Consider the following 17,585-nt stretch of genomic DNA (forward strand, 5'->3'; position numbering starts at 1 on the left):
GGTGAAGTTCTAAATTAAAATACCAGTTCATCTGACATGTACAGTTGAAACAGCTCTATGATTAATCAATTAGGCAACTGAAAAAAAACAATTTCCAACTATTTTAGAAAATATTTTTCAATTTTTTAAATTTCATTTATTTAAATTTGAGTTTTGGGGTGTTTTTTCTAATCTTTTGCACTGGACACTTTTAAAACTTTAAGAACATTTTGTTGATTACACCTACTAACATTTCTGTTAGATAAGTAATATTTTCAATGCAGGACTTTTACTTGTAACAGAGTATTTTCACGGCGTAGTATTAGTACTTTTACTTAAGTAAAGCAACTGCACACTTCTTTCACCTGCGTGATGCCAACTTGTCCGTTTTGACACAGGAAGATAATATGGCGCCAGCTGGTACCAAACAATCTAGTATTTCAGTTTAACAGTTAGCTAAAAAATATTTTTAAAATCATTTGAGAAGAGAATAAGGCAATACAGAAACAGAGTCTTGGTTTATATTTTGCTGCTTAGTTTTTTTTTTTTAATCTTTTTTTTTAACCTCCATTTTTTCAACACAGGAAACAATATGGCGCCCACCTCCTGTTCATAAATTTTCGCATTACCAAACATGACACTACAATGTGTTTATGAAAGCATTCTAAGCGAGACATTGGCAGTGCAGTGACAGAATCTTAGTTTATATGCAGTCGCCACTGCCTAGTTTTGATGTTTGATCTGATTTTGAGTCTGAGTTGGACAAAGAGAGAGAGAGAGAGAGAGAGAGAGAGAGAGAGAGAGAGAGAGAGAGAGAGAGGTGGCTTTCTATTGCTCTGCTTCTATTGCTTTTGCGTCTGTAGTGGGTGGTACATGAAAATGCAGAAGTACCGTACAATCTGTAGTTCAAGCAACAGCACTAGAGCCAACGAAAATTCAACAGATGATGCAAAATGCATCAACCAGCAGAGTTGAGCTAAGAGATGAGAGGATATATCTGGTGAGATGGCGGAAAGTTTACCAGAGTTCATCTACACATACTTCACTCATTGTGATAAAAAAATGGTGGAAAATCAACAAAGCACCCTTATAAACTAGGAATACAAACATCTGAGTAGGACTTGAAATTAACTTATAAAGCCTCTCCATTAAAAGAAAGAAAAAAAAAGAAATATTCTCTTCCAACGTCCAATTCACCTTTCAACTCCACCTTGTTAAGTCATGTCATACATCTGCAATGTCACACAGTCTTGGAAAATGCACCATAACAGCATGAACAAGCAGTATATTGTTATAGTGTATCCTGTCCTTTTAAATGATATAGCCCTGCTATTATGTAAAACAGCCTGACTAAAACATGATATAAGACCCTATAAAAATGGTTTACCTGGTGTAATAAAGTTAAGTCTACTCTCACTGAGGACCTTCATCATGTACATGATGAGAGGTACCAGTGCTATCAAAGTTTGATTCATTGCTTCTGAAATTGTTGGCTCTGACAGAGTCATCACTGTTGTGCAGCTGCACTTTCCTCCTTACAATTAAGTGCAGGACATTAGTTTTCGCAGGGACAGCGTGTTATTGTTTCTGTACATCCCACATAAATATTCTGGAATATTATTCAGTTTTTTGGCAAAACAACCTTTCAGTAAGCTTACTGTCACCAAGCAATCTCCTAAAAATCTCCTCTTACAGAAAATGTCTTCTTGAATGTGTCCCCTGGCAACCTCTAACAGGTAAGGACTCCTCTAGAGCACTTAAATATCAGCAGAGATAGTTATGAAAGATGACGAAATGCTTTTACTCCTGGTCCGAAAAGACAAAAAGATAAAACATTACCCTGAGAATTTTTGGCCGATTAAGAGATTAAACTCTATAAATATTTTTTTTTTTTTTTGTGAGCCAGAAGTGACCATATTTGGGAGGAGCGAGGGTTGAGTCTGACTCATATATCCCTTTTTCCACAAAAATAAAGTGCACACAGGTTTTTTAAAACACAGGTAAACCCACTAAAATAGGGTAAAGACTGCTTTCCCATTGCGGGTGGAGCAGCACTGTGTACATGGCTCTGTATCAGACAAGTAGTGTGTGTAGGGTTTTTTTTGGTGAGTCTGTTTGACATTACAACAAACCAGAAGACAGGTAAACTGTAGAAAGCAGCATCTGTGGAAACTTCACGGTGATGACTTATGGATCACCACCGATGGATTTTTATGGATCTCTTACTTTTTCAGTCTCTCTTTCAAAATCAATGAAAACTAATTCTGCTAAGGGGGAGACCTACGGTAATTAGTGATGGCTTATCACTGCATTTCCCTGGTTAAGGAGCTGAAATTAGCAAAGGTTAGGAAGATGCCAAACAAATTAAAAGTCACACAGTTAAAAAACACAAGACCTTCTGAACAAGTGTGAACTCCCTGAGGAGTCACATGCTGACTCTGAATCTCAAGTTTTCAATCCTACGGCTACAGATCAAATGTTCATTTCTGTCTAACAAGACTTGCTCAAAGAAAGGAGGTGTTTTTTATTTCATCATCATCCTTGATCTAAAAATAAAAACATCCAGTTTCCCGTGAGTCCAGGTAGCGTAGTGATGGCAGTGTTACAAAACTCTCCCCAGGGCAACGCATCAGCCGGCTAAACATGGAAGCAACTCAAAGATGCACGAGTTCAAAGCTAGATATAGTGTTTACAGTGAGTATTCTACGAACACGGATTTATGAACAGAGATGGGAGCGGTAATATACAGAGAAATGTGGGTCAGGAATGTGTGGTGGGCTGTGGAGAGCCACTGTGGGTGGTGGAGGAGAAGTTTGTAAGAAACAGAAGCAGAAAACTAGACAGACAGTAGATACCCCCCTCTTGCTGCCCCGATCCTCCGGGGTCCTGTAACTTTAATGAAACCGACTCGAAAGGATTTTTTTCCCTCTCCCTATCTCACTTTCTTCTTCTCTGCCACATGAGAACACCACTACTTCTTTTTGAGAAAAAAAATACTCTTGCCTTCCCCTCCACAACCCCCAACCAGCTCGGTTTTAGTTCTCCTTCATCAGTGACACTGTACTGAACTGGAAGAAAACAGCTTGGCAAATTAAACGGCTTATTAGGCCCGCCTAGACAAGGAGAGGTGAATAATGGTAGTAGAAGGAAAGCAAAAGCAAGACATAATGAATAAAAAAAAGGAGATGTGGGAGAGAAAAAGTATGAGGTGAAAGAGTGAGGAGGCAGCAGATTTAATATTCAACTCAAAGTTACAAACAACCAAATGAAGAGGCGTGAGGCAAGGAGCCTGTGGCCTTGATGTTGGGAAAAATAATCCCTCCCCAAAGTGGAAGTGTGCCCACATTAAAACATTCCTACACACCATGGCAGAAGAGGAAAAAGCAGCAGCAGAGGGGGTAGAGATGTGGAGTAAATAAAAGAGGCTGCTACAATTTTCATACAGTGCAAGTGTGTGTCTCTAAAGGACTGAATAAATAAGCTCGCCTTCGCGCGAGACAGGATCAATGGCACCGACACTGAATCTGTCAGGGGGTTGAGCTCCCACTGACACGCGCACACAATCATTTTCCTTTCTTTCTTACACACTCGCCATCACAACAGCCCTCTCTGCCCCGCCTTTCATGCTCTCTTGCCCTCGTCCCCCATCCCCCTCCTCCGCTCTCCTCTTCTTCACCCTCCTTATAATAAGCAGAGCGCTGTGATGGGGGGAGGAGAGGGAAAAGAAAACAACTCGACAGGGGGGGGGGGGTCAAGGTGCCAGTTGCAAAAAAACACAGACAGCAACAAAGCATAATCACAAAATTCAAAAGGGCGCCTACGAGGCAACACGCATGTAAAGATGGAGATAGAAGGGGGGGGTTGTGATGCAGAAACCAGTATTATGTGGTAAGAAGAGCTCATTTACACTGGAGTCATACATGCAGTAAATTACATGCATGTTCTGCTGAGCTGTACAAAAGAATGTGTGTGAGACCGTCCTTACACAGCATTTTGATCGCCTGCTGTGTCTACGGTGGTGCCTGAACACGCACCGTCTGCTTACCTCCTCACTGTAGCCTGCTATTAGAAAGGTGTCTATTTAAAGGGCGGCTCTATTGTTTTTTGGAGGCTTTTGTATCTTTGTCTGTAGCTTTACAGTTGTACCCCTGATGTAATCCAGGGAAAAAAATCAATTTTGGCTTAAGTATGTATGTTCTGGCTTAAAAATTTTATTTTCCCAAGCCGTATGCTCCTTTGAGGATTTTGCGGGCTGTTGTTGTGATTGCCACGGTCTAAAATGCCTGACAGCAGCTTAAAAAAAATTTTAAATTTTAAAAAACATGTTGTAATTTTCAAAATTTTCACCAAAGCATTCCTTTTCTCAGCTGGAAATGATAGTTGATGTTGTTTAACTCTTGTATTTGTTCTCTGTGATGGTTGATTTTGGTATTTGTCCAACCCCTTCTCCACTGTCATTGGACAGTTGGTGATAGTGAAGAGCTCAGCGTTTTACTCATCAGAAAACAGATAAATTATCACAGAAGACATTCAGTGTCAGCTTTAAGGCTGGAATACAAAGCTTGTGGAAGAGATATGATCACACCAGAGTTGTTGGAGCTCCCGGACAGCTAACATTAGCCTAGTGGTGGGACGGACTTGCGCACGCAGCTCAGGTGAAAAAGCGTTACGGTGCACAGTGCATTTTAGGATAACAATGCAGTAGAAATCACATTTATTTTACACTCACTTGCCTGAACACAGAGTTTAGTTGCTCTAGGCAAGTGTCTATGTCGAGCCTTGAACGCTTTGGTTGAACACAACGCCACCAGGTAGAGTGCATTAAGTGCACTGTGGTGATTTTGTTGATGTACAGATACGTGCAGATTTTTCCCCCATTGACCAATGGACTGTATGAAGACTAGGCAGAATTTGAGAAAGATTTTCTTTGGTTGATTACATACAGCCCTACTTTTAATAGTAACATGTTTCACCTCCAATCTTCCAAGCAAACGCTTTTTACTCTCTCCACGCTGAACTGTCAGCAAACAGCATGTGTGGGAGGGTGGAGATGTGTGTGCAGATCAGCGCTGGAACCTGTGTCACCAATTTTTGATAGCAGCTTTAAAAAAAAACACACCTAAAAGAACACAGATAGAACCACTCTGTAAAGAGCCTGAATGCTTTCCAAATTTGACATAAAAACAGAAAAATATAAATATAAAATGAGAAGGATAGGAACATTTTTTGCAGTACAGATGAAATATATCCCAGCGCCCACACATCTGAGCCCTATTCTCACTGTAAAAGGGAAAAGGGAAGATTTACCTCCAGTCAGCCCACCTCTGGTCCAGGCTGACCTTAATTCCTCTCCACCCCTCCCCATGTCGATACCTAGATGAGTCTTTAACCATGACTGAGCTGCCTGTAATAAAGAGGCGTCACTACACTAAAACAGGTCTCTCTGCTGATGATTTAACCCCTGTGAGGGTCAATCAATGGCGACATTCCTCTATTGTATGTGAGTGTGTGAGAAGGACAACGCTGACTGTTCTCCAGTAATTCACGTGACTCCTCTAGAGGATGTCAAGGCCAAGACCAGGAAGATATAAGAAAATTTATGTTTTCCTGTTGTGCAGGAAACCTAAAGCACAGCATCATTGTTAGAAAGATAAAGGGTGTACACAGCAAATGGAGGGAATAACAACAGTGGGGGAGGAAAGGGAAGAAGAGCGGAACGTTTTCACTCGTCCGTCACACTCTGGTCGTCGGGGGCGACCATGCGTACCTTCCTTGGCTGCCTGCCAGAATTCAAACGCCACTCTGAAAGCCTGAGCCACTGTTAGGGTTACCGCCTGGGCCTGTTGGGAGAGAAGCAGAGACACACACAGTAAGACACCGGGGCGTAACGTGAAAGAATAAAAGGAAGATGAGTAATACTCGAATGCATCTCATCCATATGCAGGAAACTACAAGGAAGTTGAGGAGCTGCGACCGGGATAAAAACAGGAAGTGACCGCCAACAGAAAGAGGTTACTTTTCAGACACTTGAAGAGGAGGAAGAAAAACCTGTAGGCTCCATGACGAGTTGTTTATGTAACTGGGAGGATACGTGGCCTTTTGGCCAGAACTAAATTAGTGAGGGGAAGGAAGAGGAGGGAGTGGTGCACTCGTTCTGCAAACCTCCAGGGATGGAGAGAATGCCAGAGAGGGACGACAGCCTCCCCGCCCTTCATGTTCTCACTCCTCGTCTCTCTCCTGACTTAATACTTGGACATTTGCATACATACAAGTAAAGTGTGAAGTGGCGGTGCAGTTGTTCGGAGGTCTCTTTGCAGCATGATGTATCTGCATAAAGTGCTCTCCACAGAATGCCAGGAGCAAAAAAAATGAATTAAAAAACCTGAGTGCAGAATCCTGCACCATTAAGAATCTGTAGCTTCTTTGTAGCCTTATTTTACTCTACATTTATTTATATTGAACATGAGAATAAGTTGGAAATATCAACATCACTTTTATGTCTATATGCTAAATGTAAAAGGCACAGTCAGCAGCTGAATGGCTTATCGTTTGGTTCATCACACCAAACGTGATGAAAGTGTTTCCATTGGCAGGATTACAGATTGAATGCAAAGTTGCAATTTTGCAAATTTGCACCAGGCATCATGAATGGGGTGCTGTGAACATGCACTAGTCCAATATTTGCACAAGTTAATAAGCAATAAATACAATAAATAACAAACACATGAATACAAGACTATACCAAAGATTGAAATACTTGTGACAGGAATCTGAAAGCAGCACAAGACAAGTGACGTTGCTCTGGGTTTTAAAGGGTTAAGGTGCATCTTAAACTGATAAAGTGCCTGCTTTACGTTGACGATGGTCCCTATAATTTTGCTTGGAGTGTTTCTCCATCTCACAGCACAGCAGGTAAAACAAGTTTACATGTTGGAGATGTGCTGTGGCAGAGGTGCAGCACACGCCCGTTTGTGGGTGAGAAGGAAGGATATCAGCGATTGGCTGCTGTCGGCAAAATGTCACCACTACCCACTCTGAGGTGCATTTTGGGTCCAACTCCAGAAATCTCTACAGCATAGTTTACTCAGCTTGGCCAAAAGTGCCAATGGAAAAGCCCTCCAACTGTCATGTTATATCTTGTTTTTTCATTCGGTTGCCAAGAAATTATTCTGCACATAACTCCTTCATAAATCCACAACTTGTTGCTTTTACATTTTAGTTTTTGTATGGATTAAACAGACAAGATACGATGTGTTAACTAGTGAGCCTTAAAGAGGCTGATGATGGGTGGATTTTGTTGTCTTTGGCTTCCTCTTGTCCCTTTTTTTCCAGTCTGCACACTAAGCTAAGACAATCTGCTGCTGGCTGTAGACCCATGTATCTACCAGACATGAGAGTGGTACCAATCTTCTCATCTTACTCTAACAAGAAAGCAAATTATTATAATAATAAATAATTTCCTATGATAAAATTATGTCATGAAATTCAATTATTTCTTTAATTAGAGATCAGAAATGAATGGAGCAGTACATATTATATCTAATATTTGGATGTAGTTGGTTTCAAACTCCATTTATAGAGCATGCAACTTCGTCTTTCACATGAATAAGTTACTTTGGGTCAACAACCTAAAAATGCACACATTTTTTCAACACATAGTTGCACAAACTCATTTACGTACCATTTTTCTCTTAGTGCAGAGGAAGGCGTGACACTCCAGAGTCTCATTGTGTTGGCTCTGGACGATGTAGGCAAAAACTTTGTCATGCATCTTGTCCGCTGTGCAATATGATATTCTGAAAAAAACAAACACACAGATACACACACTTTAATAGGAACTATAAGACCTAATAGAGTCATCACAGATCAAGTTAGGCCATCGTGCAACTGTGCAAATCTGCACTAAGCCCTTAAGCCCGTGCAGCAATCTGATTCAAACTGTTCAATCTCGCATTTCTCTAAACTGTCATAGAAAAAAAAAATCCCTGCCACTCTTGAAGCCAGCTGCACTTGCAATCTCCTCACTCTGCACATGATCAAACACACACCCCAGCTGTGTGCAGGTACAGAGCGGAACAATGTCGTGTATTTGAACTGAACACGTGCTCAGTGGACATCTGTGCTGTTTCGCCGAAGGGATGCCGGTCCTTTCTGCTTTTCAAACAAGTTAGAACATCACACTCCCACTGTGTCCACCTGCTTAACAACCATGACACACACAGTTTTAAATTACAGCTTTCAGACTGGGCCTGGACCCTGTAAGGTGCACGCAAAGCCTCACACAGACAGAGGTGACTATTCCTGACTTGTTGGTGTAGGAGGTCATCTGCTGCTCAGAGAATTTATTTTGGTGTGGCGTGTGAGAGAGGCATCAGTCTTGCTTGTCAGTCTCAGGTGCAAAGTGGGGATTTAAATTAAGCTGTAATGCTCCACAAATAGCTTTTCTACACTTTTTGATCATCCTGTTATTACCCTAATACCAAAGCGACGGGTGCACCAGCCATTTGGGGAGGGAGACCCAAAACGATGGAGAAAGGCTATAATGAATGTCTGCCATCTGTCCTTCCTTTCCCCTTCGAGCATCAGCACTGTGCTCAAACTTCACTGTGGGATAGTCACACACTCGGTTAACTAATGACTAAGGAATACAAGGGTGTGGATATAATAAATAACTAAATAAAAGCGAGGGAGGAAAAGTTTGGAGCGGTTTAAGAATCACAGCTGCGGTCCGCACAACACAACACAGATTTACGGGCAAATGTTTGGGAGGGAGGGCGTCGGGGAAATTGGGTGTCTAGGCAAATCCATTTCTTTTATTGGCCGTCCGTCTTCTCAGCAGATGTCCAGGGAGAAGCGCTCCAATGGGGTGCGAGATACAACCAGCTGCTTTATGTCTTCACACCATCCTGAGGTCACAGCGGGACTCACCTCACGCAGTCAGCCTTTTAATTGCTCTACCTCATATTCTTCAAATGAGGGGATCCATTATGAGTGCAGCGTTTTACTGGAGATGCATTGGAGAAATAAGAGGTGGTGCATTGGGAATTTTTGCGCATAAAATAAAAGAGAAGCTGCTGTGAAGTGAAATTTGCTACGAAGACATAATCAGTGGAGCTTAGATGATTAGTTCCAAGGTTTTCAAACTGTGAGGCAGAGGGAGAGACGTGAAGTAAAGATACTGAGTGGTGAAAGATACAGGTGTCTGCCACTGGTGTACTAAAAACAACAGGAAGTTTGGCCCACCCATTTGGCCTGTTTAGCAACACTACCAGCATCTGCAGCAGCAGCACCAGCTGTGACACACAGCTCATGGAGGGAATTAAGATACTTAGGCCACTTCTTCTCAGAATCAGTCGATTCTGAACACATAAGCATGATACACATTTTAATACACACATTTGGGGGTAACATTTTCTCATCATGTGCATTGTGAATAAACATCCATAAATCAGCTTGAAATCATAAAAAAAAAGATGGTACGTTTAACTTCGCTGAGAATCATCATGCTGGTAAAGTTTTCTACTGAACTAACGTAATTCAGTGACATGAACATCCATGAGGACACTGCTAACAAGTATTGATAATAGCTCATTCTTTTGATGGTGCCAGCTAACTAATTCTGGGTCAGTGTTGGACTTTGAAAGCCCCTGGATCAGTAAATTAATCAATAGGATAAAATTAATCGGTCAATTTTTTTTTAAGATTATTTTTTGGGGATTTTACGCTTTATTGATAGGACAGCTTTAGAATGACGGGAAATGTGGACTAGAGAGGGTTAATGACACGCCAAAGGGCTGCAGGCGGGAATTGAACCCAGGCCGCTGCAACGGCCTCGGCATTTGGGGTGCACACTCTCGCAGGTGAGCTAGAGGCCGCACCATTTAAGTCAATTTTTTAAGCAGAAACACCAAATGTTCACTGAATCCTGCTTCTAAAATGTAAGGATTGGCTACACGAACGGACAAATGTAAGTTGAGGGTTGTGGGGAAACTGCAAGGGGCTTTTTTCCATATTTTCTGATGTTTTGAAGACCAAATCATAAACCTGAACATCAATCATTAATTAATTGTCAATTGCATCCAAGAGACAACCTCTGAGGCTGTGCCAAAGACTGCAGCTCTTTTAATGGCCACTTAAAGCGTGGTCTAAAAAAAAGCTTGCGGCTCTTTTAGACTTTCCAAATGTTATTGAACTGGATGACTTAAATCTAGATAGTGAAATGAGTTGTTGTGTGGGGTTTTTAACGCTCACAAAAAATTATTTACTGATTTACAGACATCTCTTTCCCAATGTAAGTCAATGGAGAATGGGCCAGTGGGTATCACATTACCGACCTGGACAGTGTAATTCTACTTTTGACCACTATCTAAATTTTGCATCAGAGCCTGGCACACTTCCTGGGGGTTTAGTAGCGACCACCAGGGATGAATTGCAGGCAGTCTGTCACTCAAGTGGCTCTGCTCTTAAATATGCGTAACTTTGGGCTTTAATAAAGTGAAAAAGGGTCAGTTATAAAAAAAAAAATACACCCCAAATACAGTTGTTATGAATATTGAAATTTGCCTCAACTCTTTTTTTGCACCAGTCTATAAGCATGGTTATTTCATAGGGGTCTGATTTACTCTGTTTTGGAGAAAGCCTCAAGTGGCCAGTTAAGGATTTACAGTTTTTGGCACTTTTGCATTAGTGTCATTTTTCAGCCCTAGAAGTTGTCACTTGGTCAGATCCACCCCTCGATCACTTCAGGCTCCAAAAACCCACAATGGCGATGGTCAAAGACCCAAACTCAGTGCCTGAAACCAATGGGTGACATCACTGTATCTACATCCATTATTTCCATACAGTCAAGGCTGCAATCCTAACTGTCAGGGAATCAAAATTGATGTTGCCCATGGCAGTTCAATTTTAATCTCAGTGTGACTCTGGCTGTTTACAGCAACATGCGCGACTTATTATATCAGATTTATCTGACCTAAGACGTTTTTGTTCGTTTGCTTTTCTCCTTCTTCGATGGACTTTAGTGTGCAATAATTCTCAGGTTAAATCTGAAAAAAACGACCGAGCTGTGTAGAGCCCAGATTTTTAATATAGATAAATCCTGTATGCTGGAGAAATAAACTCCGTTCTGATTACTCTAAGCTGAACAGCCATGAAGCGGCTGTTTAATGACAGGCAATGTAAAATTGAGCAGGTGCAGGGAATGAAACTGTTCATCCCAACGGTGACACAGGGAAGCCAGAAACATGGTCATTGTAGACGACTTGTCAATCAGACTGCTCGGGGATAACTTCAGACAACTGTCAACAACTGAGAGATTTGTCCTCAATCTGCCAGCTTTTAGGAGAAATTATTCAGCATAAGCCTATTCATGCTTGGAAAAATGATGGAAAGTCCCATCTCTCCTTGATATGCAGACTCATAAATGTGGAATTTTTGAAAAGTGATTCAGGCTTGGCTCATAAGCTCGAGGCCAATGGAGGTTAGGCAGCTTTGAGCGTGCAGGCTGTGGCAGGCAAGTGAGATCTGTGGGCATTTACTAGAGAGAACGTGTGTGTCTGTGGGTGTGTGTATGTGTGTTAAGATCAGACTTACAGCTGTTGTAATGCTCCCAAGAGAGCTGAGATTGATGAGACACACTGCTGATGGACTAAGTGCTCTCTTCTCACACACACACACACACAGATATATAGAAACACCTTACACTGCCTTGAAGTAACACACCTGCCCATCCAGTGATGGATGAGAGCAAAAAAACAACTTTTGTTTTATTGCAGGTGATAAGGACAACCTTAGGGTGAAAGTATTTCATAACAGGGGGCGCCCGACTGAGTCAGGGACACAGAGTGGGTTAGGAACAGTGGAAAGAGTCAAACAGTCCAAAGAGGAGCACTGACCTGTATATGGAGATGTTTTCTATCAGCTGGTTGGAGGCACTGTCGTAAAGGATGATTCCACGTGGGGAGACCGTTAACGTGACTTTCTGGAGTTTTTTTCCACTGGCTTTGGCCTTGTAGGACGAGAAGAAGGAAGAGTGGAGGTCACAAAGAGATAAAAAGAGAGTGTGAGTGAGAGACAGGGAGAAAAATCAATCTAGCTAAGTGTCAACCTTGCATTTATGTTAATTACAGTTCTGAATGCTAATTTTTGATCAGGCCGGCCAATCAAGATCCACCGATGCCAGTGATACTGATGTACTCCAACAATCAAGTTACAAACTGTGATCAAGCTGTCATTGAATCCAGAACGTGGGTCAAAAGATGGCAATCAGAAGATATGTTAAATCATTGGAGAAATGAGGGACCTTTGAACCAAAAATTGCAGTGCTTCTGGCTTGATTAAGAGTAGGAAAATATGCATACATGATAAGCCAATTAACAGATTGCCATAACAAATACACAAACAACTTAAATTAAAATTCTTGAAGGTTAACCTGGACTCTATTTTGTCATGTTTTTGTGTCTAGGTAATACATGGAGAAAACAACTGATATTCCTCGAGAGAGGCAGCAGCTACGACACAGGCTGCAATGTAACCACTCATGGATCATATGCTCAGTGCACAGCCACTAAAAGTGTTTCATTTTGTCACTGACAGGCTCAGACTGTTATTCTAAGTGCCTGCCAACATTATGGAAATGATCCCTACAGAGATAGACCATTTTGTTCAATCTCCTAAAATCGCGATCGCTAAACCCATCAATCTCCATTTAAATAAACAGTGCTTTTACAATCCTAAAACACACTTAAGTGAAAGTCGACGAAATTCGTTATGCCTATTAAGTCACTTTCACCGACAACACATCAAATGGCAGTGAACAACGGTCCGCGGCGAGCTGCCATGCAAAGTCTAACATGTAAGGTGCCACAGCCGCTCCAAGCTGCAGCCACTTGATATGGCATCACAGTGTGGCCAAAGTTTATGTTAGGGATATTTTAACTTTTAGAATCAAACTGCAGCAAAAAAATATGCATAGCCAATTGGTAAAAAATTAGTAAACAGAGTCCTGTGACTCCTGTAACTTGTTGACTTATGTTTCAAATTTTCTTTTCCAGCTTGAAACACATGAATACGCCTCCTAGCCACAGAAAAATGCAATTATCGTGGCGCACTTTACTGCTGCTTGGTGTGTCTTAAGCTAACATACAAAAACGCAGGAAAACAGGGTCCTGGTTTAAAAATAGGTACCCTTAAAGAAAACAAGTTTAACAACATGCATGCGCATATCCTAACGGACATCAAATGAGATCTTTAAAACTATGGCCTGACAAAATATAACTTTACGCAAAGTGTTTCTATTACTGGATTTTGACAAACCAAAAAATATCCAACTCAGCAGCCTAACATCCTTTTTAGGGGGACACCAAGGGCGGCCAACAGATTAGGCCCAATCAGAGCCTCTGCCTCCATACATCACCGTGTCCCGATTCCCACAACTCTGCCGCCGCTAACTTCATTATCCACTGAGCTGCCAGATCCAATAACATTAAGCTGTTTCTACCATGATAAAGCTGGCTGAGCCATATACTGAGCTACAGTGTCCAAACTAATTGCATCCTCTTCTAAATGTCAGCCGGAGCCTCAGGGGTGGGGGGGGGTAGGCAGCCAACCAGTCACTTTTTACCCAAGTGTCATTCAGGTCATAAACAGGAAAAAAAATACTGAATGACGATGATTTCCAAGTGGTGGAGGTGGTGATGGGGGAAAAGATGTTATTTGTGCTTGAGAGAAACTCATTTTCTGGGAAGAGTTTGAGTGCATTGACAAGGGATTTTCGTTGCTCTGTGTTTAAGGGATACCAGTTATGTGTGTGTGTCTTTTCCTACGGTAAGTGTATAGGTGTGTGTTGTCTCTCACCGTGGCCACTATCCTCTTGACAGCAGCCGCAGACAGCTCCTCTCCTTTGGGCTGCTCAACCATTGTGACCCCGAGGTACTTGAGCTGGAACGCCATGCCCTCCAGAAGGGTCTCCCTTGTGTCCGTCCAGTTCTCTGGAAGCTCTGCAGATGAGAGACATGCATCAGTGACAAAACTCATAAACAACCCTGCCGCTTGTACTGTAAGGCCGGCGGGGAGATATTCTGTCAGACATGTGTCAGTACATTGTCTCAGTCCACTTGTGGGATGGTGGACTCAGCTGGATTAGATACAACAGTAGCCAAAACATATTCTCATCATGGGTGTGTGTAAAGAGCACATGCTTTCACTTCTTCTCTTGCCAGGACGGCAAAAACAAGCGCTCTTATGGAATGTACAGTCCACTGGCTGAACTAATTAGAAATATGTTAGCATACTGTTATCTAAAATAAAGAATAAGTTATAGTTCTGCTAATCTGAACTACGCGGTAAAGTGAGATGAAAGCAGGTAATGTGTTAATCGCACAACTTAGCTCCAAAAATTAAAGAAATATTTGCTTTGTACAAATGAGTATAAAAGAATAACAAAGGCAAAATATATGAAAAACACATTAAATAAAAAGCCTCATCACCAGAAATTTGATAAGAATATTCGTTCAATTGAAAATAATTTAAGCTAAGTAAAGTTATCCCTGCCTACTACAACAAAATAGAAACTTATTATCAATGAAAATTTAAAATAACAGAAAATAGCATCAATATAGACAAATACAACTGATAATAAATCCTTTAAATTTTGTCTCATGATGTAAAAAGGCAGCAAGGTATGTGTTATTTTTGGATGCCATCTTTGGATTTGGAAAAGAGTCCCAGTTTGGTTTAAAAAAGGAGTTATAATCTTTTCATTGAGCAGCAATAAAAACAAAACAAAATATCTTTCACCCATATATCAGTTTGAGGACTCCTGAAATGTTGGGGCTAAGTACACATATGCTACAAACACAACCTCTTCTACAGAAGCTTCACAATTAAAATGTTCTAGCGAAGCAACTGTTATTGTTAAGAAATGTCTAGAGGAAGTGTTGAGCTATAGACACTGTTTAGTTTCGGTTTGTGAGGTTTTAAGTTTTCACAGCTTCTTGACAGCGGTTTCACAGCTATACACACATGACCTGGGCATGAAGAGATGCAGGCGCTTATTTGCACTTTGAAGGGAAAGTTCATCCAAAAATAAAAAGTACATATTTGTCCTCTCACCAGCAGTGCTATTTATCAATCTGGATTGTTTTGATGTGAGTTGCAGAGTGTTGATGAAATGGCACTCAGCTTGTGGTGCTCAATGTGCCAAAAAAATACATTTGAAAAACTCATCATGCAGAAGTAGGTGTGCATTTTTTCATAGGCAAGAAGCTTAGTTTTTTTTATACATAATTAGAGCGAATCTGTGGTGAGAGCTTTTTTTTTTTTACAATGCATGTGTGTCCCAGCTCATATTCCCTCTTTAAATTCAGAGGTTTTTGCAGGTCCGTGAACGCAGTATGGGTGGAGCTCACGGTCAGTTCTTTTTTTAAACTCAGCAGCAGTTCATGACTTGCAGGGTCGATAATGTTTACAGCTTTTTAGATCAAACTAACGAAAGAGAGGAGCAGCTGCTGCCAGTGAATGCAAACTTTAAGAACCAGCAGAATGAAAAAAGAACAGTAAAGTTTTACTTTCAATGCACCTGACGTTCAGCTGCTCCATCTGTGCCCAGAGTAGGCTCTGCACTCCTAGAGTGTAATGCAATGAATAACCGAACGGTATATACATTTTATCAGTGCTCCTAATGAACTATCCAGCTCCAAAAATACATAATCAATTTGTAGTAGATGTTTTAATTCTGATGGGCTGTCGCAAAAAAATGAATGTGTGGACTCATGCTTGTGACAGTGTGAGACAGTGTGAGATGTAAATCAGTAAATCAGCAGTAGATGAGCGCTTTCTTCTGCACAGTGTTATGGTTAGCGGGTGTAGTTCAATAGAAAGGAAATAGTTCCTCCATGAAACTGCTCACAAAAAGGTCTGTGGATTAACTTGAGTAAGCAGGTCATGATTCCTGTAAAGAAACATTGTTGTAGAGTTTTTCCTTTTGTTGTTTTTGCTGTAAACACCACAAACTGAGTGCCATGTAGTTCCTTTCGATTTGAGAGAAGACATCACTATGGCCAATATCACACTCGACAACTTACACCAAAACAATCTAGTTTGATAAAAAGCACCTCAGGTGAGAGGAAAAATATGTATTTTTAATTTGGGGGTAAAATTTTCTTTTAAGCTAAACCCACTATTAAAATCAAGCATGGCGGTATTTGTAATAAATAGTTTTCATGGTTTTGAACTAGGTGTCAGATACAGGTTCAAGAGATTAAGCCCCCTCTTGACTGTTTGCAGGAGCTCATTTACAATCCTGCCATCTACTGCCGGTGAAGTCATTCATAAAAGATAACCTCCTCCAGCATACGAGACGATCACACTTATCCAAGCCTCAATATTGTAAATTTTGTCCGTAGAATGAAACTCTGAGGCTGTGGTTTCCATTTCTTTTATCAGAGAAATGCTTAGTGAGCTGCTAAAGGCAATGTGCTTCTCTTCATATTATATCAGTATGAAGATAGCCGGGAGGATGCCGGGTCACAGGACGGCACCACAGAGTAAGTACCGAGAGAGGAAATAACTGAAGAACTGACCTGCCTCCTAAATAACACCAAGTCATCAGGACACATGTTAGAATTACGCTGACAGTCCATAAATATTCAACATTCAGCAGCTTTCAAACTGACCAAAAGTGAGTTCATAAGAAACTAACTGCACAACAGTTTTCTGATAGCTGAAACAACAGTTCAGAGTGGAAGTTCAAGCATGAAGACAAGAAAACTGCTTCTGTATTCAGCTCCAACAATAAAAATGCTAACTTCTCCTTGAAGCTCATAAAAGGTTTATGGACTTGCCACTGTGAGGCGTGATAGTGACTTGGGGCACACAGAGATCCATTTGTCTCCTCTGAAGCTCCATCAGAAACACAATCAACAACATCACACCCTTCTCTCCTGGGTGGTCTTCATGTCACCCAGTACCTTCAGGGTGATCTAAATAGAGTCCTGTGGTCTCTGCCACTGTCGTTCGTGCAGCAGCTATAAACGGAATAAAGGGCTCTACATATGTTTAATAATAGTTGGGTTTAAAAGCAGAAAAATAATCACATACCGTATCACAATGTCTAAAATATAAGAATGTCTGTTCTTGCATCACGATATCTATATTGTATGGAGATATTGCCCAGCCCTGAAACAGAGTCATATTCTATTCATCTATTCATCTGCAAAAGGACCATCAGTCAGCCCAGTATATGAACTATTTTTAAAGCTTTTTAAAAGCATTTGTGAGCACTCACACTTTGCTTCGGGACCCATATCGTTTAGGGAACATAAAAATGGCAGAGGTTAACCCATAATATTCCTTTCTTTTCCAGCCAAACCAAGCCAACTGTGAGTGGTTACAGAGAAGGGTTTATAATTGTCTAAATGCAGCTCTAACCAAACCCATACTTAAGTAATGGGTGAGTCTGAAGTGAACACCCACTCTAAAGGTCAAGGTCTCTGAGCTCCTAAGTGTGTGGAACAGATCAGACTGTGGTCCTCTGCTGATCCTGCGGTTACATTAGTGCCTGGATAAGTAGCACCCTCACTGTAATATAACCTGCGGTGAGGAATCAT

The 17,585-nt window shown here is 41.1% G+C and overlaps 1 protein-coding gene across 6 annotated transcripts in view; it reads right to left on the reverse strand.

Annotated features, from left to right (window-relative positions):
• The window catches only part of ldlrap1b (low density lipoprotein receptor adaptor protein 1b), a 48,026-nt gene that overhangs the window by 11,144 nt on the left and 19,297 nt on the right, over positions 1–17,585 (reverse strand). For all 6 annotated transcript variants that reach the window (XM_088087424.1, XM_088087422.1, XM_042500573.2 and 3 more), the window contains exons 2-5: positions 13,834–13,976; positions 11,874–11,986; positions 7,661–7,775; positions 5,747–5,819 (exon numbers count right to left, since the gene is read on the reverse strand). In XM_088087424.1, coding sequence (XP_087943550.1) covers positions 5,747–5,819; positions 7,661–7,775; positions 11,874–11,986; positions 13,834–13,976 — 444 coding nt within the window. The remainder of the gene's footprint in view (positions 1–5,746; positions 5,820–7,660; positions 7,776–11,873; positions 11,987–13,833; positions 13,977–17,585) is intronic.

This window comes from Plectropomus leopardus, chromosome 14 (genome assembly GCF_026936395.1).
Source record: "Plectropomus leopardus strain MGB_pleo_1.0 chromosome 14, ASM2693639v1, whole genome shotgun sequence".
Classification (NCBI taxonomy): Eukaryota; Metazoa; Chordata; class Actinopteri; order Perciformes; family Serranidae; genus Plectropomus; species Plectropomus leopardus.